Here is a 27,126-nt window from a genome sequence, read left to right as displayed (position 1 = left end):
ATCTTAATTTTATTGCTGGCATTGTGAACATAACAGTTCTTAAAAGGTTTAAGTTGCAACATCTCTGTTCTGCCCTCTGGGATACCACCTCATCTTCGGGCAAAAGCATCTTACTCATAGCCATAGGTTTTTACAGGGGTGGACATTCTTTGGAAAATTACTTCCAAACATAGCTAAACAGTTTAATCTGAGTCAGGCTATAAATTAAATCTTGAGGCAAATGTGTTCACAAAGGACAGAAGTGATTAAATAAACAAAAGAAGCTATTCTTGAGGGGGGGAAATCTGCAGCCTCATTTCTCTTGGAATGGATTTGATCCGTGGTGTTAGGCAGGGAACATGCATTTACTGCACCAGTGATCATCTTTGTCTAGAGGTATAATGGGTATGCGCTTCCCCTCCACTGTGCAGATACTGCCCCTTATGAGCTAGAGAGGGCCTTTTAAGTGGTGGTCCCACACCTCTGGAATTAGCTTCCGTCAGTGATTTGTGGATCCCTTCTTTGCAGGTCTTAGAGAAGGCTCTGAAGACCCGTCTTTTTGCTTGCTTGCTTTTAATCTTTGGATTGCAGATTTTATTGGCATAATCTATTTTTCATAATTTTATGGACTTTTATTTATTTTATTGCCTATTTGTACATTTTTGTATCTTCCTATTGTGTATGCTGTCTTGAGAAGATTTTACTTTTTAAAGGCATCCCCAAAGTATTTAAAATAAAATAATAGAGGCTGATCTATGAGAGATACTCCATTTGACCCTGATTTGTGATCCTTTTTTGCCATATGAAGTCTTAACCACTTGGTGGAAGAGAGCAGATAAAGCTGCTGCTCCTCTTGACAAAGGCCTTTCCAGCTGAGGGAATGTCAAAACTTGGCCTGTGCTCTGTAGCAAGGAGTATTCCCAACCCCCAAGTGCAAATTAGAAGGAAGGAAAATGTTATCTGATGGGCCAGAGGGCTTTCTAACTCTTTCTTGACAAACTTTCATGCAGTACTGGTACTGCACATGTTCCCTATTCAGCAGAATCAAGGTAGAATATTATGCTTCTGGATTCCTTTCTGAATACTTGTAAATGTCATTATTTAGCACAGAGTGGGCTTTTTTAATTTGTGGAAATCTGTATATGGTATTTTGCCTACTCAATCCTCAGGGGGTCCTCTGCTCTATCTTTTTGTTCTGCATGATGATGATGATGATGATGATAGCTGTTATTTCTGTGCTGTTTAAGAATCCAGATTGTGACAGCATTACCCTGGGAAAAATATTAGGGGAAGATGTTCAACACAGCGGCCCTCATCCAAATTACATTCAGCCATAACATGGTTTATTTTCCTATAAACCTTCCACTGCTGCTAAATTATGGTGTGTTCTTACAGATCAAACTGGAAGAAGCCCTCAGTTTGGCAATGGAGTTCCACAACTCATTGCAAGACTTCATCAACTGGCTCACTCAAGCTGAGCAAACCTTGACAGTGGCTTCTCGGCCAAGTCTTATCTTGGACACTGTCTTGTTTCAAATTGATGAACACAAGGTATGAAAAGAAACAGCAGCAGGTCTCCTTTCCATTTCTTGAATCCACAGACTGGTTGTATTAATGCCTAAGCAAAATTTGGTATAGTTTCAAAGGGATATTTTATACTTTCTCTCTACTAAAGTAGATAATTGCATTGTTTCTTGGATATCCATGTTTCTTTGCATGCTATAGGACTTACAAATCTTTTAAAATAATGTCTTGTTTTTTTTGGAAGGTCTTTGCCAATGAAGTGAATGCCCACCGAGACCAGATTATTGACCTGGACAAAACTGGAACACATTTGAAATACTTCAGCCAGAAACAGGATGTGGTCCTTATAAAGAATCTGCTTATCAGTGTCCAGAGTAGGTGGGAAAAAGTAGTTCAGCGCTTAGTGGAAAGAGGAAGAGCATTGGATGATGCAAGGAAGCGTGCCAAGCAGGTACTGTGGCAGGTGTTAATCCACAGCAAACGGAGACTCGCCTTGTTGTAACTAAACTCACATTTAAATGTCATGTTGTTTAAAGTCTTTTAAAGGAAACAGGAGAGTTGGTGCAACATATCTAGCTGGACTGAGCCAGGACAGCAGTTGCTTTAGTCTACCTAGATACTTTTATTTGAAAGGAAGAATCTTCACTTTCCAGCCAAGTAGTAGGGCTCTGTAAAACTCTGGATGTTTATTGGTGATTTCTCTGTTTTGTGTAAGGTTACATGCTCAATCTTTTAGTGTAATTGTCAAGATTACTTCCATAAATGAATCACTTTCTGAAGCAAGTGGCACATTTTTGCATCTTCACCCATTATTCTGCTCTGAACTATGGAGTCCCCTTTTTCCTTAGCCAATTCCTTTCTTTTTCATCAACCTAATATACTTTTCCTCTAAGTTTACAGCACCTCATGCCCTAGCTCCCCTGCCACCTCTTTTTTTTTTTTTTTTTTTGGTAGTCTGAAATGAGGTAGAGGTTAACTATGCTACAGTATGTTTTGAAACCAACAGCTTTGCCTACAAAAATTGAGGCAGTGCTGTCTATGCATGAGGGCTGCACATTCTTACATGCAGGAAAGCTCCCAAGAATTAGTGAAAATGTCATTGTGCAATGTAATCTGGAAGCTGTAGATTCAAATCTCTATTGGCTTGTAACTAGATTTATATATTTGTGTCAGGTAAAAAATATTGTTATGCATTAGTTCCCCATCTGTAACATTTGTATTATACTGTCCTATGTAGAAAGAATTTTTATGAGAAGGAATGAGATACTTATAAATATTCCATGGAACCAAGTACATGAGAGTCTAAAAGAACAGTCCAGCCTTTCCAACATTTAGCTCTGCCAGTTTAGTCTGGATTGTTGCATATTTCTGAGTATGATCTGTTTAATATCTTCAAGATTGAGTGCGCACTGAATATTTTGAATATTAACCTACATCTGTGTGCAAGTGAAAATTATTGTTTATCTGCAGTTCCATGAAGCCTGGAACAAGCTTACAGAATGGCTGGACGAGTCAGAAAAGACTTTGGATGCAGAGCTTGAAATCGCAAATGATCCAGACAAAATTAAGATGCAGCTCATCCAGCATAAGGTGAGTCACTAGCAGTGGAATTCTGAGGTTATTCAATTAGATGGCAAGAAAGCCAGTGAACCTAGTACTGAGAAGTTAGCAAGAGTGGGGAGATTTATTGTTTGCCACCAGCAAATTCAAATGCTGGCAATTTTCCAGCTTGTAAAATAAATAGAAATTGAGGCATTTCTCTGTGGACTCTGGTCTTTAGACATGAAAGTACATATCAAAGTTAAAGAAATTATTGTAGAAAATCTTAGAAGCCAGATTTTCTGTCAGAAGGCATCCTGGATGGTCAGTAAGATAACCTGGTTTTTAACTAAACCCAACACTTTTGTTTTGCATTGTTCAGAGATTGTATGGATTGCTTTTTAAAAAAAAATCAGCCTCACTCAAAGTAAATTTGAAAATGCATAGTTTGAGAAGCAAATCTTTAATCAGTTTAGTGAAATGATTTCCATCCCCACCTCCATTTGAAATGAATTAGATGCACTGGAACTGTCGACATCTCAGATGAAAGTGCAGTAGGTTTATGGTTAGGGTTAGGCTCACAGCTGTCAAGTACTTTCCATAAATCCGCTTATGTAAAGATGAAAAGTCACCTTTAAAACCTGGGCCTCTTCTGTATAGCTCCAGGGAAGGTTGCACTCTGTGAATAGAATTTAACCTGCACACAACCTCTGCCACCTGAGTTCAGATGGCATGACATGCTGCAGCTTGAGTATTCAAACTGGCTGCCAGTACATTCCACCCTTAATTTGTCAGATTGGCTTAAATCATAAATGTGGCTTCAATTTTGCCTTGAATTTAGTCAGATCAGCTCAACTCATAGAAGAGATTGTCAGATTTTTAAAATGATTATGTTTACTCATATAAGCTAGCCCAATAGAAACTATCAACTTTTCTATCATTCCTAGTACATGGAGAATAATAGAATATCATCCCCAAATCCTCAATAATCCCCTTAACAAGTTATTTGTGTGTTGCATGCTGTATATTGCTGTACTCCACAACTTTCTTTTAACCTTCCTTTTACAAAATCAACCGCGGCACTTCTGTTGGAAGTTTTAGTGGTTTTCATATCTTTAGACAAGGACATAAACTAGACTATGTCTGATATGGTGAGTAACTTGGCTCTTTTCTTTGCCAGCTTGTTACTGCCAAAAATAAGAAGAAACCAACATTTTACGAAGTGATATCTGTCTCATATTTGTTAGGTATTGCCAAAGATTTGAGGGAGTATGAATTGCTCTCTTATCCCTTCCCTCGATTACACATTATATTTAGAAGCCAGAGTAAGAAGAAAGACTGGGTCATGTTGTTCTTCTTTCCTGTGTTCAAGTATTTAAAATAGATAGAAGTTTTAAGATAATAGGAGTCTCATTATGGGTCTACCTCAATTTACTTCACATCTATACAACCATGATAATTGTTTATGATAAATTGGCTGTAATTCCTGTAGTGTCATTCTAGAGAATGATTAAACATAATAGAGCCCTTGAAAAATTAATAACTGAAAGTTTGATTTTTTCCTATCCATTGGCTAGGTTCAGACTAACCCACACTCAAGGCTGATTGCGGGTTGAGTGTAGGTTGATGCTGAACTGTAGGTTGTTGATCTGTTGTTTCTTGCATCGTTTGAGCCCAGCTACCAATGGAGAGAATCCATGGTTTGTTGTTGAGTTATGAACCATGAGTTGTGCACTGTGATTTGTTAACCTGGTTAGGTTCAGACATGATAACCCATTTCTTTCAACAACAACCCATCATTCAATGGCAACCCACAGTCCAGCCATACTCAGTCCTTCAGTGTGGCTTATCATGCTGGCTGAGTGCAAATATTGTTTCTTTGATGGAAGTTTTATGCCTTCTTAAAAAAACACGATAGTTGCACAGTCTGATATCTTAGTGAAAAGTCCCTGCTCCAAAGAAGAAAGCAGCACACAACTACTGAAGTATTTTAAACATGTGATTGTTTACTTGAGCCTAATTCAGAAAAATTTGATATTTTCAATTCCTGTTTATTTCAGTGAGAATAGTAAAACACATGCTTGGCTCCTTTGACTGTGCTGTGCAAAAGGTTTTGTCCTTTAGATTGTGTTTACTGTGCACTTCATTATTATGTTCTCCCGCTTCTTGCACAGGAGTTCCAAAAAGCTCTTGGAGCTAAACATTCAGTGTATGACACTACAAACAGAAGTGGACGCGCCTTAAAAGAAAAAACTTCCCTTGCTGATGACAATCTGAAACTGGACGATATGCTAAATGAACTCAGAGACAAATGGGATACAGTCTGTGGAAAATCTGTAGAAAGGTAAAACCAAAAATTCCTAGTATTTAAACCAAAACCCATGCATCTCTTAAAAGGTGCTTCATAAAACAATAGTTTGCTGGAAAGAGCACAATTTCCCTCATCTCATTTGTCTTTCTTTAAATTGGTATGTATCCCTGGTCAGACTAGTCCTTTTGGTAACCTTGAGGACCTCTGGACACATACAGAAATTGAAAAACTGTCCTGGCCATAACCCTAAAATGACTTTTGTACATGTGCACGGGTATGTCGTCACAAAGTCACCTGCTTAGAGTCATTCATGGGAAATTAACATGGCAGCACCTAAAACCTCCCATTCTACTTTGAAGCAACCCCAGTTTGTCAATAAGAAAATATAAACATATTTTCTAAATATCATGGGACTTGGTGGGGAAGCAGGAAGAAGCTTCCATAGACAATTGATGCCCACAATGTTGCCTGCCCCCGGTCTAGTCGTACAAGATGCCATGTTGGGCAAAGGATGAAGGCTCTTCTTTTTCCTAGTGTGGCTAGATAACCTATTTGTATTCAGCTACAGTGTCTGGGATGGCACAGAGAAATGGAAATGGAAAATATTGATCCTACTCATGCACATTTTTCTTTGCATATTAATTTTTGAAGAATGCATATTAATTTATGAAGAAACTTCCTTTCCCAAGGTGGGGTAGATGATTAATTTTGTACTACATGTTCACTCAGCCATTCGAGCTGATCTTGGCAAAGAGACATAAAACATAGAATTTTGTTTATCAAAAGGGGAAAATGGAATAACTGCTGGTAGGAGGACATGATACTCCTGGAGCTGGGCACCGGCAGGGCATGAGGCCATGGTGACTGGGCATGGGGACTTGCTTGGAGGACGTGAGAACTAGCAGGTAGCACAATAGCAACATACATTTTGTGGCAGACAATTATGATGAAGAATGCTGCAGCAGCTGGTTTGGCTCCTGTGTGGTTGGGATGATGGTGTTACAGTGGTATGTGTTGCTCACCATGTGTAGGATACTCTCAGTGTATAAGTACTCATTGAGTTGGTTTATTTATGCTGCAGTTCCACTTAATTTCTTCCACATGGTCATCTTTATGACCACTGGTAAATGAAGGAGCCGTTCACACCAGTCCCTCGTCCTTGGCTTGCCGTTTCCCCAGAAGTGTGTTTTTAGTTGGCTGTCGTTGCTGAGCAGAATCAACAGAAGTGTTGCTACAATTACTGCCAGCTATTAAGAAAAGACAAAAACAAATTATGGCCCCTTTTTTATTTGAGTAGCAGTTTCCCTTATGAATGTAAGTATGGTTGTGTTTTCCTTTCTCCATTGTGTATGACTCTTTTGTTTTCCCACTTCAGGCAAAACAAACTGGAAGAAGCCCTGCTGTTTTCTGGACAATTTACTGATGCTCTTCAGGCGCTCATAGATTGGCTATACAAAGTGGAACCACAGCTGGCCGAAGATCAGCCTGTGCATGGAGACGTTGATTTAGTGATGAATTTAATAGATAATCACAAAGTAATGGCAACAAAATTACAGTCATTTTCATATTATTTTAAATTATGCTTCTCAAAACATTTTGATTGAATGTCTGTTGGATCACGCTGTAACTCCAAGGAAGATTCATGACCCCATTCAATGGATTCAAAACCCTAGACTGTGGTATCAAAATTGGTTGGAGTGGAAAAGTCCTTTCAAACTAATTTGAAACCTGCCCTGTTGCTTCAATATTGGTTGTTTTATGGAGATCTTAATTCAGATTATTTCAAGCCCTCCAAGTATAAAGAATGTACCCAAATGTTTCTAAAACAAAGCCACTAATGCAGTGGTGAACATTATTAGCAATCTCTTCTTGCAGACCTCACTTTTTAATTTATGATGGGTGCAGGAGCTGAAATGCTCATCCTCAAGAGCAACTCTGTTACTTTGCGTAGAGGCAAAAGATCTATAGGCATGCTCTTTTCATGTATAGACATAAATTTATTTATTTAGATAAATAGATTTAGAGAATCATTCCAGCTAATGGGGCGGGATATAAATCTAATAAATGATTAAGTAAATCGGGTAGGAGAATGGAAAATTGAGGCAGGAGGAGTTGCTAGGCTTATTCCCATTATGACAGAATCTGGGTCGTGTGTGGTGTCTGAAGGTGACCTGTGTTCTCTTTGGATATATGTAGACCTACTGCTTTAAGAGTAAATTAAACAATTACTCAAATATAGCAAAGTACCAACAGCTGAATAAAATGAAGTCAGATTGGCAAATATATACATAAATTATATTACCAAAAAAGGGGAATGTGTAGTTTAGATTTGGTTTCTGAAAATTTTCAAGAGATTCAGTATGGCACAGTTGTTAAAATGCTGGCTTGGAACACAGCAGGTCTGGGTTCTGGTCCCTGGGTGACTTTGGGCCAATCAGGGAATGTCAGCTTGACCCACCTCACAGGTTGTTATTGTTAAGATAAAATGGAGAAAAGGAGTCGTAGGTTCCTTGCAAGTGGATGAAAGGTGGAGTAAAAATACAATATTACTAAAGAACATTCTTTACAGTTGTGACAACTTTGTTACCGATGTGGTGGGAACATATATTGTTCTAAACAGATGGGCACAAATTCTTTCCATTGCTCAGGGTTTCCAGAAGGAACTAGGAAAGAGGACAAGCAGCGTCCAAGCTCTGAAACGCTCTGCCCGTGAGCTGATAGAAGGCAGCCGTGATGATTCCTCTTGGGTAAAGGTCCAAATGCAGGAGCTCGGCACGCGGTGGGAGACAGTGTGCGCATTGTCCGTCTCCAAGCAGACACGACTAGAACAAGCCCTCCACCAGGTGAAGACTCAAGTGATTGCACTGAATTCAGGCAGAGATTTGAAATGTGTTTGTGGGGTATCTCTACTGCTTAGCAAGCAAGAAGACAGACGAGGGCCTGCTTCATGTCCTCAATATACCGCTCAGTTTTGCGCAGTGAATGGGTGGATGAATGACTGCAAGTATCATTTGCAATACAAATTACATTTAAAACAATTTCTGATTCCTTTTCATTTACTGCATTTCTGAATCCAATAGTCACAGCTGTCTAGGTGGTTTACAAAGATTAAAACCCTAAAAATAAAACAAAGTAACATAATGCAAGCCCATTAACACAGCAGTGTAAGAACAATTTTAAAGAAAAATAATATCCCCAGGAGCTATTGAAAAGCCTTATGATGGGAGAACAATTGTATGGTTCCCAAGGAGAGCTTTGAGTTTGTCAGATTCCCAGTCCCAAGGCCATATATACTGCTGTGACCTCAGGAAAGGACTTTGGGTTTAAATCCTACAGCTGCTGCAGAAAGAAAGGCAGCAGCTACCTGTCTCCTAAGTGTGCAACTTGTGGGCTGTAAAAGAGGACATGTGGGAGTGCGCCAGTGGATGGGGAGGGGAGGAAAGAAGAGGATCCACTCCAGCCCTGGTCTGGCTTCTGGGGCACTCAGAAGCTCATCTCTCAGGGACTCAGAAGCTCATCCAAAAAATGAACAAGGAGGATGGAGAGCTGAAAAAGCTCTTCATTGCCCCTTCTGCTCTGCCAGCATGTGCCTGCAAAGCAAAGGATAGCTGGAATGCTTTGGCATCAGGCCACTCCTTCGAAAGACACAGATAGCATTGCTTCCTGAATGTCCTATTGATACCCCATTTCAACCCAAATCACATCAATGGGATGGTGAAATTGACTAGACTGTGTGTCAGATAGCATTTAATTTCATCTCATTCAGGCTAAAAGTTCTTGAACAGTGGAGCATTTCCTAGGAATGGGTGTAGGAAGAGAGATGTATATTACTTCAGGGGGTTCGGCTTGCTTTGTGTAGGGCTACAAGGGTAGAAGCCATTGTCCTTTCATATACCTAAAATAACTGGGGAAATCTCCTCTTAAAACAGCTTGCTGACTGTCTGTAGTGCATATAGATGCTTGAAGGTAGATTTTGCTTTTTTCCTGTCACTTTTCAAGGCACTGCTGAAATTTGCAAGACCAATTTGACCAAATCTGTTGTAGAACATGCGCACACATGCACCCACAAAACATATGTGTACCTGGTCACCAGAAATGACAGCTCTATAGTGATACTGCCTTCAACTCTTTGACAAATTAGAATCTAGGCACAACCTCACTTACTATTCCTTCCCTACAAACTAATAATTCATTAGCATGATTAGGTTAAAGTGCCCCTTTTGTAATTTGTCAGTGTGAAGGCAAGTTCCTCTTAATACAGCTTTCACATATGCTATCAATTATATATTTAAAGGCATGCATAAGCAGGCCTTTGGGCTTTCTTCATTTTTTTTAATGACATTTTTATGATCATGATAGAGAGGTGCTATATGTCATCTTCCTTAATAAAAAGTTAATGTACCTTCATTGCTGGATGATAAAGAACCCACCAGTCTGGGCACAGGCTTGTTGTTATATGGAGAATCCAACATAGGGCTTTTTCTGTCCAGATCCCTTTAACCCTGTTCTTCTCCCCTCTCACCGCTCTTCCATTTACACAGGCAGAGGAATTCCACTCGGTTGTGCATGTTCTTTTGGAATGGTTGGCTGAGGCTGAACAGGCCCTGCGTTTCCATGGCATCCTTCCAGAGGATGAAGAGGCTCTGCGTACACTAATAGATCAGCATCGGGTGAGTAAGATAACTGAGACAATGCTGACTCTTGAGGCTAGATTTATGAAAAGGCAGAAATAAAATAAAGCCGTTTATGGCTTATTTGTATCTGGCAATGAAAACCAGTTTTCTTTCCTAGAAACAAGAGCTCATAAAGCAGAGTCTTTCTACAAATGCAGTTAATTTAGCAGTGACATTTTCCAGGAATGACTGATAACTGAATCGGCAAAAGATTCTTAAAATTGAATCAACACATTTTCAATGTATTACACAGGCATCAAATATTAATTCATGTTTGCCTCTGAATTCAAATTAAAGCTATTCATAAAGATGTAATTGCTAGATAACAGTAGACCCCTCCCCCCCAATCCTATCCCTTGGAGTCTTGTCATGAGCCACATTCCGGTTTCTAAGTCCAAGCAGGAGAAATTTGATAGGATTCCACTAGCATGTTTTTTCCCTATTTCTCAGCCTCTGCTTTCTTGCTATATCCTTTTCCCTTGTAGTTTGAATGCTCATTTCTAGAAAAAATGCCAGCATAAAACACTATAGAAGAAAGGTATAAGTATTGAAGTAGTTGGTTTAAATTTTGCAGAGCCAAGGCCAGAGGCCAGTCGGTAAATGTGAAATTGTTGTGCCTTTATTTTTTAAGGCCTGTGGAATGTATGACCTATCATGTTGACCAGAGGCCATTGGCCCATCTATGGCAGACCTCAAGAGTTCCAGTGCACCCCTTGTTCTGCTGCTACATAAGGACACAAAAGCAGGGTAGCCATTAAGCACAATAGGCCCAGATATCTAGTACATGAGCTGATTTCCAGGAGTCAAACCAGGAGCTGAAGCATGAAAGGAAATTAGCCAATTGAAAACATCAATTCATATTTCTAATATGATATACAGGTGCATTCATACACAGACACGATTGGAGGCAGGAAAGTGGGCCACTTCTGCTGTTTTGTTTGATTGTGTTAGTACTAGTTCTCCTAAAGTGGTTTTGGTAATAGGTATACTTACTTGCAAGTAGGTTCCCTTGAAATAAATAGAACTTTTTGCCAAGATATTTAAGATTGCATATACGAGTTGTGTATGCAGTACCAGTTAAAGTAGATAAGAAAAAGATATGCTGAAAGGACAGAAAATTTCCAGGTTACACTGACTCATGACAGAATTACATGTTAAGGGAATTTGTGACTACTGCCAATGAAATGGACTCAGGAAAAATTACAGAGTGATAGCATCACATCATGCGTCCTCTTTTATCACGTATTATGGGCAGTGGGGGAGATGAAGTGAGGTACGGCTGCTGGTTTTGTCAGCAGCCATTAATCTCGCGTAACATTTCACAATGTCGCTGGGTTGGATCCAGCTTCTTTTCCACTGCTGGGGTCATCTCCTGGGTGGAGTGCCTCATAGGATGCTCCTACCAGCAGAGGAAGGGGGAAGGCAATCCTAGCTGATCCCTCGCTTTCTCTGCAGCTCCCCATGCCCCTTCATCCACTGTCCCAGAGAGTCCATTAAAGCAGACTGGGGCAAGGTAGAGAGGGAGGAGGCAATGAAGATCTGTGCCTCTCCATTCCACTGGCACAGTGCCTCTGCTGGTCCGGAAGCCTCTATGGACAGAAGGGAGATCAGATCCAACCCATTGGTTTCAGTGGGAGTTGTTAAGTGCGTATTACACGGCCTCCATCCCACACCCTTTGGACTGCTGTAGCGGTCTAGGTTATGAGTCAGGCCGTTTTTTGTGCCTGCAGCTACTCCTCCAGCTCCATCTTTTTCCTGGCTAGTCTTCATGTGTCTGTTACCATACAGTGAGATCATGGAAAAGCTGCCAGAAGTTATATTGGTAATGACGAAGAAGAGAATATCTTGTTTACTGTCATGTCTTCTGAACAGGCTCCAGATGGTTCTCTTTGGCTTTTCTTCTCACCAAAGCAAAGGCAAATGTGTACATACACACATGCAAAGCCCTTCCCGAGGCTGAAAAGAGCAACGCCTCACACACACAAATAATCTACAACCATTGCTAAAATGTAAACAATGTAAAATAATTATAATCAACCATAAAAGCTGAGAGTGAAGACATATTCTGACAGAGTTTATGGTCTGGAAAATCTTCAAAGATACTTTTATCTAATTCTAAATTTAGTGTATAATATTAGAGCCAGCGCCACTGGTTTTTAATTTGTTGTTGTGGAGAAAATGGCTAGTGGGGATACTATCTTTTAATGTAGCAATGCTCTAAAGTCTTGCCACACTTTCATTATGAGTCCTTTTCAAAACACTGTGGTAAAATGCCTACATTATGAGTATTTAGGCAAACCCATTGCAGGTATATTAAAATATTTATATCTTGCAAATAAGCCCTGTATTTAAAGCTTTCTTAGAGCATTCCTTTAAGTACTATCAATGCTGGAAATAATCAATTTTCCTATTGTGTGTCCTTACAAAATTAAAATTTAAAACAAATTTTAAATTTCAAATAAAATTAAATTTCTTTAAAAATAGGTAAATTAGGAAAGCATTATAAACTCAACATTTTTCACTCTGTACCAGAGCAGACTGAAATAACTAACGGGAATAGTTATGGCTATCCTTAGTGCTTTTTTAATTGATGAAGCTCCATATGGGTTATTATTGATTTAAAATTTTGGTAAAATCATTTTCTTTTGGTACAAGAATTACGCGATCTACCAGTTTTATTTACAAAAGATGGTTATATTAGTTGACATATGGAAACCTTTTCTTTTGAACAACTCAGGTTCATATCCAATTAGCACCTCTACAAAATTTTCACTGGATTTAATAGAGGTAGCATATGCTAGACAACTGAGAGTCCTTGGGCTAAAAGGAACAGTGGGTTAATGCATTAGATGAGTTATGAAAGGAAGGAAGTTTGCCACTTGCTCATTCTTCAGCCCAGCTTTTTTCCCTCACCACTTCAAGCTCTCATAAATCTATACTCTTGTAAAAATGCTCTATATACCTAATTCATTTGCCAGTTTCAAATCCGTACAATTGGCTTTCATCATTCTAGGGTGATGCAGGGACTTGTAGCATTTAGGGAGCATTTCATATAATCCATTTGGAGTACTGACTTAGTTTGTCAAAGAGGGTTCCATCGGACCTCCATTCAGATCTTCCAAGTTCAAGGCTGTGGCTTCCTTTATGAAGTCAGTCCACCTTATATTTGGTCTTCCTTTTCTTCTGCCTTTGATTTTCTCTAACATGATTGTCTTCTCCAGTGGGTCTTGCCTTCTCACACTGCATGCTAACTATGACAGGCTCAGTTTACTCGTTTTTGCTTCTAGGGAAGGCTGGCTTGACTTGATTTAGAAGCCACATACAACACCCTTATATAACATTCCGTATAACTTGTGCTTGGCAACATGATGTTCAGAACTCAGGGTGGCCGGTAAACACTGTTCAAGCTGGGTAATGTTGTGTGCCATTGTGCTCATTTGTCTCATCTGCTCTTCTCATGGTATGTCTGTGAAAAAGTGCATAGCTTAAACACACACACACACACACACACACACACACACACACACATTTTAAAGCATGTTGAAGGAGGGCCTTGATGAGTAAGCAAGCACATGCTTGGCATACAGAAGGCCAGTTTATGTTGAACTGGTACCCTGCTAGAGAAAACTGAAATTCTGCTCTGCTCAGGTTTTAATCTGACCAGAATAGAATCTGGGGACTCCAAATGTTCCCCTCTTATTTGCTGGTTCCTCAAAGTAGCTGAAGGCTCCCTTTCATCAACTTGACCATTTGGTATCAAGCACTGTTACCACGAGCACAATACAATATCCACTCATTAATCATTTGTCAACAGTTTTCACAGGAACGTAATTCAGGGATTGGTTCTGATGTCTTTTCTCAGATTAGAAACTCCCTTTTGGCAGAAAAATACAGATAAAGTGTTTGAATTATGTACAGGTTAGTTTGCATTCAAATTTATTTAAGAAGCAGGTGTCTAAAAGTGGTTCATCCTATTAATAACTTCCTTTAAAATATTTTGATTGCTCTTTGCATTTTAAAAAATGAGTAAAGGCTGCCATGTGGTGAGTTGATTCACCTATTGCCTTCTTGAGTAGGAAAAGTCTGAAATCTAGCCCCGTTCTATCTACAAAATCTGTCTTTCATATTCTTTTCCCAAGTATTTTTTGCAGACAATGGATGGGTTTGCACATCCTGACAACCCATTCTGTGAATAAGCTATGCAGGTTGGGTTGTTTGTGAAACAACCCATGGTTCACCTAAAAGATGGTCAGGCTCACATGGGTTGTCTACCCACTTCCCCCTCCAGTTGGTGTCTCAAAGCAGCTAAGGCTGCCCACAGTTGTGAGCCCGTTGTTGCTTGCAAAGCGTTTTTCCCCTTCGCCGTTTTTGTTTTTGGAGATTGCTTTTTGTGATCTCCAAATTGGAAACCAGGGATGTTTCTTGGAAATGCCAAAGCAGCAGATAGGAGAGACTGTTACTTTTTACTGGCACCTAAAATCTATGCCAGTATTTTCATTTTTAAAAAATCATTTTGTAGTTGGACTTGTACAAGTGCACTCTTACCCACTTCCATGGGTCTGACTTGGGTACCCTCACCTTAGAAACAGCCCAAGGAAACCTATTGTCAAAGTGCCACAGGTGCCTGCCATGGACACTGACCCGAGGCTGCAAAGAAGTTTACTTTTTGCTTTACTTTCTCCTGACAGTTGTCAAAAGGCAAGTTTACAAGGGAAAGCAAAGCTGCAAGTGATATTTGCTTACAAAAAGCATTGACCTGTTGATCACTCCTTTCATGGAGAGATACTGTATATTTTGGGCTAGACATGACTACTGTTTTCCATCCTATTGAGACTATAGGTGTTCTGGAAGGTGGAAAAGTGCAAGCCACCCCCTGTACTATGAGCATGGAGCTGTCAAAACTCAGGCTTCCTTTTATCATGGTTTCTCAATAGTGTTAACCACGGTGTTTTCACAGGGGCCTATGCACAGTTACGTGTGGGAGGGAGGGGCAAACACAGGCTCATGATCACAGCAGGAGGCAGCAGGATCACCCCACGGTGTCTCTTGGGCATGAGTAGAGTGGCTGGCACTGGTGATGCACTTGGGAACAGAGCCACAGGTTTTTGCCACTGTTGCCGAGCCGCTAGCTTAGCCACTTCCCTGAATCCATGACAGGTTTCCCTGAATGACACAGCAACATACTGTGCAACTAACAACATTTAGAACAAGCAGTGGATTGTCGGGATGGCTTGTTGCCCAAGAACAAGCCAGGTATTCACTGGGTTTTTGTATCACACAAACCTAGTTGGAGAATGCTTCTCAGGGTGAATGGGCAGGCAGAAAGAAGCTTATGGCCGAGTGTTTCCATGTTAAAAAAGCAATGTGCGAATCACCTTCTGTTTCATCTCCCATTTGGTACAAAAAGCTGCTCCTTTGTCTCCCCCACAAAGTGACACATTTTATTTGACCAGCACATCCTTATGTAAGAAGATGCAAACCTTTTGGAATGCCACAGCTAGAGGGCCCGTTTCTTTGTCTGCTGAGTCCCAGAGAGCTTAGGAGGCTTCAGGCTTTTCTGTGCCTTTCCCTACCCCATTCCATGTCGACAGGGAGAAGTAATTGCATGAGAAGAGCCCTTATATGTTCCAAACCTTGGTAGGAGGGATGTAAATGCTCCCTAGTTCAGTCTATAACTTCCACAGTACTTGGTGAATGTTTTCTAGAAAAGTGCAGGAGTAGATGCTGGTCCAGTTAAAAGTATCAACTTCTATATATCTTTAAAGATCTATTCATACCCTCCAAGTAGGGTATGTAGGTGGGTTAAAGATCAGATCCCTGGCTTCCCTAAAACATGTCCAAAAGTCAGTATCTTGTTAAATCATTTGACTGATTTTGGACTATAAAGTCTGTGTGCCTTTGTCTTCTATAGCATTATAATGGTTATTAATTTATGCACCATAAACAGACCTCAAGTTGTCAAGAGAATCTCTGCCAAAGCAATGGGACTTTCTCTTGCCTCCTGTGGCCACCCCACCCAGATCTGCCCCAGAGGGTCACACAGCCCTCTGCACAGCTTTGGATGGTGCCTGGATGGCTGCAGGGGAGAAGGGAGAAATGACCCCTTTCTAGTTCTGGTGATGGAAGTCCATCAGTAGAAGGACTTCACTGAATCTCATCCTGTCTTGCAGTATTAATTAGCCACGGGATCCAGCATATTTCCTATCTGTTACATTAGACTTTAGTCTGCAATTGTTTTTAAAATATCCTTTACTTTTCCTCTAAATGAGGGACTTTTTATTTTTCTCCATCCCTGCCAGTCAGACGGCTCAGGCATTGGATGACTCAGTACAGGCATTTGTTCTTTTTGATTTAGCCAGCAAAGTCCAAAGTTACTTGAATTTCCTCTTTGAACCAGTGCCAGCACCTAATTGAAATCACTGTTTCTGCCTTAGGAATTCATGAAGAAACTGGAAGAAAAAAAGGCTGAGCTAAATAAAGCCACAGGTATGGGAGAGACCATCCTGGCCATGTGCCACCCAGACTCCATCACTACCATTAAGCACTGGATCACAATCATACGAGCAAGGTTTGAAGAGGTCAGTCCAACTCCAGCACTTCTCTGTTGTAACAATCAATCTCTGACAGCTTGGAATTCAACTGGCAATTAGCAAGGCTGTTACGTTGTGAGGAAATGATCCAGCTGTCAAGAGCAAAATGTTTAACATACTCGTACTGTCATGTACAATAGCCTAGTTTTTACTCTTCCTTCATAGCTATGTTATGAGAAAGAAGTAAAGAGAAGTAAAACAGCCCCATGTTAGTTTACATTCAAGGAAAATTTCCTGCCTTCCCTGCACGAGTGGCATTTGAATAAAAGGTTTTTGCTTTAAAACAGTGTTGTTAACTTTATGACAAAGAAATCTATTGCCAGTTACTTAGAAGTAATTGTATTCAGCAACTACCTTTTTATTAGTAGGTATGTTAGTGCAAACTGCTTTTGTTTGCAAGAAAGGGGTACATTTAACTGACAGTAATATGCCTGCTTCAAATGTTATGCACATTTCTGTCTGTCTTACTATGTTTTTACCTTGTGGTTGTGAGGCATCCAGACGTGCTGTGGCACAATTGGGCGGCATACAAATAATAACTAAATATGTTTCAAAATCTAGGAAAGGCGACACACTATTTGAAGGTCCCTGAAAACTAACTTGGGTAATATGATCTCTTCCTTAGAAACCTATGCAAGTATCACTCCTATTGCTATACAATATTCAGTGGGGGATCACCACACTCCCATTAATTCTGTTGCACAATTGGGACCCACTGCTAGCTCAACAGAGAGTGTTTTGTAAAAGAACCCTGGAATCAAGTGGAAATGCTAATGGTGGGTCCTGGTGGCTCTTGAGCAGACTGAATACAATTCACTGTGTTTAACATACAGTCTGCAAAAAGTAGCATCAACAGTCATAAGCTTCTTTGCCAAACATTGTTTCTGGAATTAATTGTACATCCTGCTCTTTCCTGGAATTTTATCCAATGCAAGTAAACATGCCTAGTAGCCAGGTGTACAGGGTAGATGGCGTACATTATTTTAAAATACAGAATTATTTGGGATTCATTGATGGAAGGACCCACTGACTTGGTTCACATAGAAGCTAACTCATGGTTTATTTAACCTATTGGTTGTTGATTTCTGGGTATTGGTGATGACTGACTATGACTCCAGTAACAAACCATAGTTTGTTGGTCACAGACAATTCAGAAAGAGAAGAAGCATGGTTTGTTATTAGATTGTGATGTCTGGGTTGTTAAATCATGGTTTCTCATTATGTGTGAACCCAGAAGTGTGGGTTATTTATTTTTTGTTTCAACAGCTACAGAGGTGGTAGACAATAAAGCTTATGGCTCATGGGGTGACCTATAAATTGAATTAATAAAATAAATAAAGGAGGGAAGAAATCCCAGCCATTGTGTGTGTCATACAACAATGCTACAAAAGGTATTTGGGATATGGTAGAGAGTGAAGGAAAGAAAGAGGAAACAAGCAACCCTGGAATTGAGGAAAGGGGAACATGGCTTGTCTGATCATCTGTGAGCTATTGGGTAGGGTAACAAAGCATGGGTTTACCATGAGTTCATGAGTTAATTAAACCATGGGTTAGTGTTACGTGTGAATCAGGTTTCTGTGTATAATGTAACCAATGTTAATTGTTTGAAGGTTCTGAGAATATGCTTGCCTGCCATGATATATGTATTTTAGCTGTTCAAAACCCTTACCTTGCAATAAAATGGCAGCAGCTATTGAGCACCTGCAGTTTTCCTTCCGAAGTGCAGAGAGTTTCAGATTGGTTGTGAAACTCTCTGCACTCTCTGTAAACTTCAGATTACAAAGTGTGATTGTACAGCAGTCCCCAGGTAATGAAGCCAAATTTGTTTACAAGAGAAGGACGGAGGGCAAATGGTGCAGCTGAAAACGAATCTGGAAATGATAATGTACTGATCTTCACTTCAAGGTACTGGCATGGGCAAAGCAGCATCAGCAGAGATTGGCAGGAGCCCTGGCTGCCCTTATCGCAAATCAGGAGTTGCTGGAAGCATTATTGTCCTGGCTACAGTGGGCAGAGACAACTCTTACTGAAAAAGATAAGGAGGTCATTCCTCAGGAGATTGACGAAGTCAAAGCGCTCATAGCTGAACACCAGGTAAGGGAGTCCTGCTGGGCTGTAGCTCTCTGATAACTGCACGGAAGCCTTCAACATCTGCATGCTTTAGAGCAGGGAGCCTGAATCCCTTCAGTCCAAGGGCTGATTTCCTTTTTTGGCGTACTCCAGTGCTGGGTTGGGGTAAAGTAGCACTATTGTTTGTCTTAAAGCTCCTACTTCCACTCACTAAGCCTTAGGAAAGCCATTTCAACTTTCTGGAATGGGGAAAACATGGCTTAAAAGTTGGGAAACCTATTTCAAACTATTGCTGCTCAGGAGAAAAGGTGGGGCCATATGGAGAAGCCTAAGGTTGGGCCTGGAAGGCCTGGAGCCTGAGGTTCTGCATGTTTAGGTGGTGCACAAGTAGTTAAATAAACAAAAATATTATACTTTTCCCAAACATGAACCATGCAATCAAACACAGTTTCAAATTCTTTAATTTTCCCTTTCATTTTGTCTTTATACCACTACAGTGGTCAAAGCAAAGAATGACAGGAAAAATAACAAACCCTCAGATGGGCAAATACTTCAACAGCTTGCTCCAGTATTGTAGGCAGCAAACCAGCAAGCATTTTAACAGTGCATTTGATTACCTTGGAAAATAAATAAATGATTGAAACAAAAACATACACACACCAAAGCATATGAACTGAAAGCTATTGTCTTGTCTTGTTCGGGGCATTACATTTTACAGTGTGTCTTAGACTGGTTCTGGGAGCATGTATTCTTTTTGTACAGGAAAAGGAAAAGAAACAAAACATCCTTGAATATCTCCCTTGTTGTGAGAGACATTTCACTGTTACTTTGTGAGACATTCGTCTAATATCCTTTTGGGAAAAACATGCACTTTTGCTTAATTTTGCTTTGAAACCATCACCTTTATTTTCATCCTGATCGACATGCTCATGGCAAACAGGATAGCCATGCTGCTTTTCAGGTGTAACACAGAACATGTTATATCACCACAGATGTCAATGTGGATATAAGAAGAAACCATATATGTGAAGCTGACAGTCTGTGTGCACATGTGGGATCCCACAGACCTGTGGATGTGAGCTATTGTTCCCTGCAGTATGTTGTAAATTATTCTAGTAGACTGTTAGTCAAAGCAATCATCATTTCATTACAGACCTTCATGGAGGAAATGACCAGAAAACAACCCGATGTGGATAAAGTTACAAAGACACACAAGAGGAAAGCAGCTGAATCTGGTCCAATTCAGTCTCATATTCCTGTACTGGATAAAGGAAGAGGAGGAAGTAAGTAAGGGTTCTATGCAGAGAAATAGGGAGCATCACAATTACTCATAAAAACATAGAAACACTGTGGGTCAGAAGAGGCCCCCCCAGGCCATCTATTCTGACCCCCAGCTCCAGCCAGCGATGCTCATGACATGCCTACCACGTACATGTCCAGCCTATCCTTGATCACCCTCACCCATGGAAGCCCATTCCATACCCTAGCTGTCAGGAAGTACTTCCTGGCATCCAAATCGAATCTTGATTCCCTGAGCATTGCTCCATTGGAATGCATCCTGCCCTCCTCCACAGAGGAAAACAGGCCTCGACCCACCTCTGCGTGACACCCCCTCATATACCTCTATGTTGTCAACATATCCCCTTGGAGTCTCCTCTTCTTCAGGCTGAAAACACCCAGTTCCCTCAGTCTCGCCTCATGTGGCTTCCCCTGCAAACCAGCCACCATCCTTTTGGCCCTATGCTGCACTGATTCCAATCTCTCCTGTAATGTGGGGCCCCGAACTGAACACAATACTCCAATTGCGGCACACCAGAGTCATACAGAGTGGCAGTAATACCTCTCTATATGACTCTCATAAACTGTTAAGGTACAATCAGATAGCTTGGTTTAAACTTATTTTTTCTCATGTAAGAAGTGAACAGGATGAGATAGGGGACATCAGCTTGTGGCTCTAAGACCTAATCTGTGTTCCTGAGACATGTCACCTGAACTCACAAATGCTTCTTCCTCCTAGCAAAGAAACATAGGAAACATTTTTTCACCAACATATGTGCCATGTTAGCTTTTGTTCAGATCACTTTGCAAAGCATGAACAAGCAGAAGCATGCTAAACATTTCTCTCTCTTACAGGGAAGCGTTCCCCTACACCAAGCATGTATCCCTCCGGCACACAGGCCCAGATTGAAACCAAGAATCCACGGGTGAACCTCTTGGTCAGCAAATGGCAGCAGGTCTGGCTTCTTGCCTTGGAGAGAAGAAGGAAACTTAATGATGCTTTAGACCGATTAGAAGAGGTCAGTAGACATTAGAAAGCATGTCCAGTGTGACACTATCTCTACCAGAAATTGCATTGTACTGGTGTAAGCTACAATGACCAATAGCATCCAACTGAACGTGATCAATAATAATAATAATAATAATAATAATAATGATGATGATGATGATGATGATGATGATAATAATATAGTGTTTCCTGTAACCAAATCCCAGTTCATATAGCAATGTCAGTGGCATTCCTCTTTTTGTGGTGGAAGATGCATGCCAGCAACACCCATTCCTATGGAGGCCCTGCTCCTGCCATTCCTCTCCCACTTTTTTGAAGGAGAGAAATCACATGAACAGGCATCGACATGGAATCTACAGCATCTCGGTGGTGAAGGAAAACAACATCTGCCCACTCCTGTGTACAAGCAAAGGGGCTTGCTCTCCTCAGTAACATCCACACTGGGGAAAAGGGATAACACCAGTCTTGTGTGTGTGTAATAAGAAGCATGATTCAAGGAAGATGAAGCATGCTGATTCATCCATACAGAACCCTGCCTCCTGGCATGCCTGCTTTAATACTAAGTAGTTCACCTGATTCCCCAAAATCACATATCTGTGCATACTCATAAGGGCAGCTTCATATATTCAGCCACCCGTACTGCCCATACCTCCATCAGGTAAGTGATTTTATGTGAGCAGCTCCCCACATGGTTCATTTTAATCATGCAATTCCATGCCACACTGGGGTGTTGCAGCTGAGTGGGTGAAATCCACCACCGCCGCAGGAGTCCTCCCCTTACAGATGGCTGGCACCTGGTTATATTGCAAGCACTCCAGAAAAGGAAACAGGTCCAAACATAGAAGAGGAACTATATAATGCTATAGGACTTCTCTAGGCCTGGGTGTGACAGGAGCCAAATCCTGGGATGTGTGCATTTCACCTACTCTCAGAGCAAATCTAGCCCTCCCTCCCTCCCTCCCTTTGTCAGCATAGAGCTGCTTGTACTCGTCCTTTCAATAAGGACTTGTTAAGCCTCTTGAAATCCTGGTTGTCAGTTCTGGTTAAGGTGCGAATCCTACTTAGTGCACCTGTAGCTGGCTTCTGTGCAGATACCATGTAAAACCTGGTTAAGGCTGACATGGGAAGGAAAAGCATCATTGCCTGAGGAAGGAGCAGGAAGGGCTAGTCTTACCTGAGGCTTACGCCCATGGTTATGCAAGGCCATGAACCAATTCAACCCTTAAATCTTATTTTTTCTTTTTGTCATTTATATTTTAAGCTGAGGGAATTTGCCAACTTTGATTTTGATATTTGGCGGAAAAAGTATATGCGCTGGATGAACCATAAGAAGTCTCGAGTAATGGATTTCTTCAGGAGGATCGATAAAGATCAGGATGGAAAGATAACAAGGCAGGAATTCATTGATGGTATTCTTTCTTCAAGTAAGTTTTAAAGACAAGTTGAATTATCTATGTATGATGTTTAATTCTGTGCAAATGTTTGCATTTTTGACTGTCCTCAGAGTTTCAGTTTTCATGTAAAAAGATAAATGAAGGGGAGGAGTGATAGAACTCTTTAAATAGCTCAAGAGATGTCACATATATGAAAGGGCAAATACTTGTTCTTGGAGGGCAGGATTGGACCTAATGGGCATAAGTTACAAGAGGATATGTTCCAGATATCCTAGGAGGGCAGCAGTAGAGCTCTTCAAGCAGAGACTGGGATGCCTTTGCTCTGGGTTTTCTATATCAAACAGGGAATTGGTCTGGCTGGCCCACAAAAGCCCCCTCCCCCTGCCAAACTCTCAGAGTTCAAACCTGTTCCCAGCAAGGTAACCAGTACTTTTGATATGAGCTGTTCTTTTTTCAACAGAATTTCCTACTAGTCGCTTGGAAATGAGTGCAGTAGCAGATATCTTTGACAGGGATGGTGATGGATATATTGACTATTACGAGTTTGTAGCAGCGCTTCATCCAAACAAGGATGCATACAAACCTCTGACAGATGCAGACAAAATTGAAGATGAGGTATTCTCCCCCCTCTGTCCCCCACTTACTACAAGTATCATTTTCTGGAATTGCATTAAGAAGCTACAGTCTGATCAATCTGTGGTTTGATTCTATAATTTACCAGTTATGCAAAATGGTGAGAAATGACATAATGGTTCCAATTGCTATTTTGACAGGTGACAAGGCAGGTCGCAAAATGTAAATGTGCAAAGAGGTTCCAGGTGGAGCAGATTGGTGACAACAAGTATAGAGTAAGTCACTCGAAAACATATTGATGATGCCCATTGGTTGAAACTCAGGCATTCTGAAAGCATATAGGATTATCAGAGTAATTGAGTTGCTGTACATGCATTTGAGGTACATGCATTTGAGGTATTTTCACAAAATCTAAAAATGATATGTTTTTTGACCAAATTACACTTTTAATCAACCTTGTGTGAGTGTTGGGTTGTGATAAAAAATAAAATAAAATGCTGCCATTATATCAGTGGAGCCACAAGAATTATTTTTCCTCTTTGGGAAATAAAGAACTTTCCCAAATAACCTTGCTTTGGCAGAAACATCAGTGATGAGGTTTAATTGGTGATGAAGTTTAGGAGCAGGGGGTATATACCAATAGCTTTCATGATCTTGCACTGGGATGTCCACTACCATTGGAATTAAAAAGAAAATTCCAGGAGCGCAAACAATTTGGAGTGCATTCAGCTTCCAAAATATTTGAATAAATTGCATTATGCCATTATCATCCTGTTTTCTTTACTTTCATTAGAGGCATACTTTCCTGTTTTGCAGATAGGAAGATATCCCAGGTATCCTTTACAAAAATGTATCAAGGAAGAATCTGCCAAGGTGTTTCCTTTGGTTCAGTAATGCCATGTCCTGATCACAGTTTGGCTGATAGAGACAATATAGCCAAGCAATAGATAGGTAACACAATAATCAGGTGTCTGCAGCATTCCCAGTCCAGACATTCAACGTTAACTGCACCTCTCTAAGCTACATGCTCTGCTCAGAGATTTGGGATATGTGTGTACTATTAGTGTGTTCATTTGCAGGATTTCCTGTTACACTAATTATGTCTTTTTCCCATTTTCCATCTCTTGTCAGTTCTTCCTGGGAAATCAGGTATAAACAGTGGAACGTGTTATGGAGTTCCTAGTATTCTTTAAATACATTGTCATTTCAGCTTGCAGTGGCTTGTCCTTCCCATCCTTTCACCCCAAGCTAATTCATTGTTGGTCAGCTATGATGCCTCTCTGGAAATGCTTAACCAGTTTCCTTGATTTGGGAACCGCTTCTTTGCCTGCTGCTGAAAAGATTACTTTTAAGGGAACCAGATAATAGTTGTAAGAATCAGTAGTGCAAATGCCTCGAGTCTACCCCCGAGAATTGTCATTAAGATTTTGCTATTATCACTGAACAATGTATCCTTTAGGTTTCCATGCTGCATCCCACTGTCAGATACCAACTGCCATGCCTCGTTTTCAGCCTTTGGGAAAGGGCCAGGACTTCCAGTTTGAACCAAATTAAAAAATGGCATTTCCATAAAAGCCATCAGTGAGAAATTGGGCACCAGACAAACTGCCCCCCAAATAAGTCCTGCATGTCCTCACGCAGCTCGGCATGTGCAGCCTCGCTGCTTGTCCCTTGAAGTTAGTGTCATCTTTTCCTAGCATAGCAGCATCGTATCCTACAAAATGAAATAGACTTTTGAACTGGGGAAGTTTGGGGAAGAAAAGTTAGAAGGAAACAGTGGAAAAGATGGGGGGCAGGTTCCTCAGAACAACCCATCAGGGTTAATCGGTTTGAAGGAAAATGGGATGGAAATGCTACGTTGCCAGATGCCTTTTTGCATTCAGGTCTGGCTTGTGGGCAATGGGGAGCGAAAAGCAGGATACATTGGTTAGAGCCAAGAAATGGTCATCCAAAGATCGAGTCGGGAAGCAAATAGGGACAAGTCAGTCTGGCAAGCTCAGTTTCATTTAGGTTCTTCATTTTTTTCCCCTGAGAGGATTCTGCTCTATTTCTGGATCAGATTGCAATATTTAAAAATATACAGGAAAAAACACATATTCTATATGCATAGAATTTATGCATTTTTAGCCCAATTTTTCCAAACATTTGCATTTTTGTATGCCTTTTTTTCTAAAATGGTATCACACACTACAGAAACCTATGGATTCCAACATCGAACTATGTTCCAGTTCAGATTTGGGAAGTATTCATTTGGATGTTAGCACTGAAATGTGAACCAAACAAATTTGTCGCCCAGCTCAGAAGAGACATGACTCATCCCGGACTCCCCTCAGGGATTGTAGGCTCTCATACTGGGCCAGGGAAGTATAGGTTGCATCCAACCTTCTAGTTACAGAGTAGCATTTAAATGAAGGCTACAGGTCACGTGTCTTCACTTAAAGTTCTTTGGCTAATTCTTCCCAGAGCTATTCAAGAGCAGCCTTATCAAACAAAGTCATATCCAAATGACTTTGTCTGAAAAACAGTTGCTGCAGCATAGAACCGTATAAGTGAAAAAACCCACACCCTTCATAATAAAGCCATGTTATGTTTGTTTACATGATTTCACATGATGTACATTTCAAACTTCCATTTCTGCTTGCTTCTAAAATACTTTTTCTGGATTAATTCACTGTATATGTTTTCCTGTTATTTGGTTCCCAAAAGTAATATGCCTCTCCCTCCTTTGCTTAAGCAGTATTTCAATATGGTTTCTTAAAGAAAAACTCAATTATACAATCTGGCTTAAAACATTCACCGGGCAAGTAGCAACTAGCATTGCTTTTTTCAAAGGATAAAATGACACATTGCCGCAGCTTGACATTTGGAGATGGGGAAAGCTCTCCACACACACCCATATGAAGGAACTGGCTTCAAATAGTTGTCTGGCCTAGGAGGTCCTGAATCTGTTCAATTAACCTTTTGTAGAAATTGTGAGAAATGTCTTGCCTAAATTCGCGTCCGTCTCAGTTACAAGTAGAATCTGAGGGCCAGGTGAATTTGGGGAAGAAATGTGGATGCGCTTGACTGATAGGATGGAGGAGATGAGTCTTCTGCACTGATTGGTGCTGCAAGGTCTCAGCCTTGCCCTCTGCACTGCACTCTTAAGTGGCTAAGCAGCCGTGGTTTCTTCCCCATGTCTTCTCCCGTTTTCTCCCTGGTCTTGCTGTCTGCTCTTCACTTGCTGTAGTGCTCAGGGCTGCAGGTATGTGGCACAGCAGGCCTCAGGGGTTGGAGCATGGGGGTAGCGCTAACAGGAAAAGGGAGGGAGTCTAGATGTTCCCAAAGGGACAGTGTGGGCATCCAGATTGTCATCTGGCAGCCTTGACTTTAATTTTTAGAACTTGACAATGGTAATGTAAGTGATCAGCTAAGTAGTATGGAATTCTTGTAGCCACTTCATATAGAGAGCCAGTGTGGTGTAGTGGTTAAGAGCATGGGACTGGGACTCAGACAATCTGGGTTCTAGTTCCCGCTCAGCCGTGGAGCCAACTGGGTGACTTTGGGCCAGTCACAGACTCTCAGCCCAACCTGCCTCACAGGGTTGTTGTTGTGGGGATAAGATGGAGGAGGAGAATGATGTAAGCTGCCTTGAGCCCCTTGTAGGAAAAAGGCGGGATATAAATCGAAAAATAAATAAATAAATAAATAAATATTCTTGTTGCAGAGACTCATGCCTCATGTCAGGACAAATAGATTTGAAGTGGGTATATATAAGGCAAATAAGATATACTTTTGGCCCTTCAAATTGTGAAGGTTCACAATTTACCAGACTTTCCCTATTGGACTAGTACGGATCACTTAATAAAAGTAAATAAAATGCTGTTTAAGAAAACTTTTGCTGGTATGCAAAGGAATCGGGTCTAATGAATGCTTAGATTACCACTTTTTTCAAAGGCTGCAGTATATCAGTTGTTTGTTTTTTGTTGTTTGTTTTTTCAATTTGAATATTCGCTTCCCTGCCTGTGCCTATTAAAGGACCCTGAAGCTTGTATGCCTGCACCGTAACACAGGACACTGTCTGAGAGCTAATTGATCATCATGTTGAGATTGTGGCTGGAGACCCCATTTTCCCCCTTCGAGTGCTCTGTGAGCCCATTTAGCCTTTGAAAAGCAAAACCAGCCTTCAAACCAACAAGGAGATTGG

General features: G+C 40.8%; 1 protein-coding gene across 30 annotated transcripts in view; it reads left to right on the top strand.

Annotated features, from left to right (window-relative positions):
• DST (dystonin) overlaps nt 1–27,126 on the top strand; it is a 370,183-nt gene that overhangs the window by 330,956 nt on the left and 12,101 nt on the right. For all 30 annotated transcript variants that reach the window (XM_044421565.1, XM_044421571.1, XM_044421551.1 and 27 more), the window contains 15 exons: nt 1,375–1,530; nt 1,748–1,954; nt 2,974–3,093; nt 5,217–5,386; nt 6,729–6,888; nt 8,002–8,196; nt 9,895–10,023; nt 16,461–16,604; nt 18,522–18,710; nt 19,840–19,969; nt 20,820–20,983; nt 22,235–22,397; nt 22,828–22,982; nt 23,141–23,215; nt 24,072–24,089. In XM_044421565.1, the coding sequence (XP_044277500.1) occupies nt 1,375–1,530; nt 1,748–1,954; nt 2,974–3,093; nt 5,217–5,386; nt 6,729–6,888; nt 8,002–8,196; nt 9,895–10,023; nt 16,461–16,604; nt 18,522–18,710; nt 19,840–19,969; nt 20,820–20,983; nt 22,235–22,397; nt 22,828–22,982; nt 23,141–23,215; nt 24,072–24,089 (2,175 nt within the window). The remainder of the gene's footprint in view (nt 1–1,374; nt 1,531–1,747; nt 1,955–2,973; nt 3,094–5,216; nt 5,387–6,728; nt 6,889–8,001; nt 8,197–9,894; nt 10,024–16,460; nt 16,605–18,521; nt 18,711–19,839; nt 19,970–20,819; nt 20,984–22,234; nt 22,398–22,827; nt 22,983–23,140; nt 23,216–24,071; nt 24,090–27,126) is intronic.

This window comes from Varanus komodoensis, unplaced genomic scaffold (genome assembly GCF_004798865.1).
Source record: "Varanus komodoensis strain SLA01 unplaced genomic scaffold, ASM479886v1 scaffold12, whole genome shotgun sequence".
NCBI lineage: Eukaryota > Metazoa > Chordata > Lepidosauria > Squamata > Varanidae > Varanus > Varanus komodoensis.
Note: the sequence above shows the minus strand (reverse complement) of the source record. Positions and strands in the feature narration are given on the sequence as shown.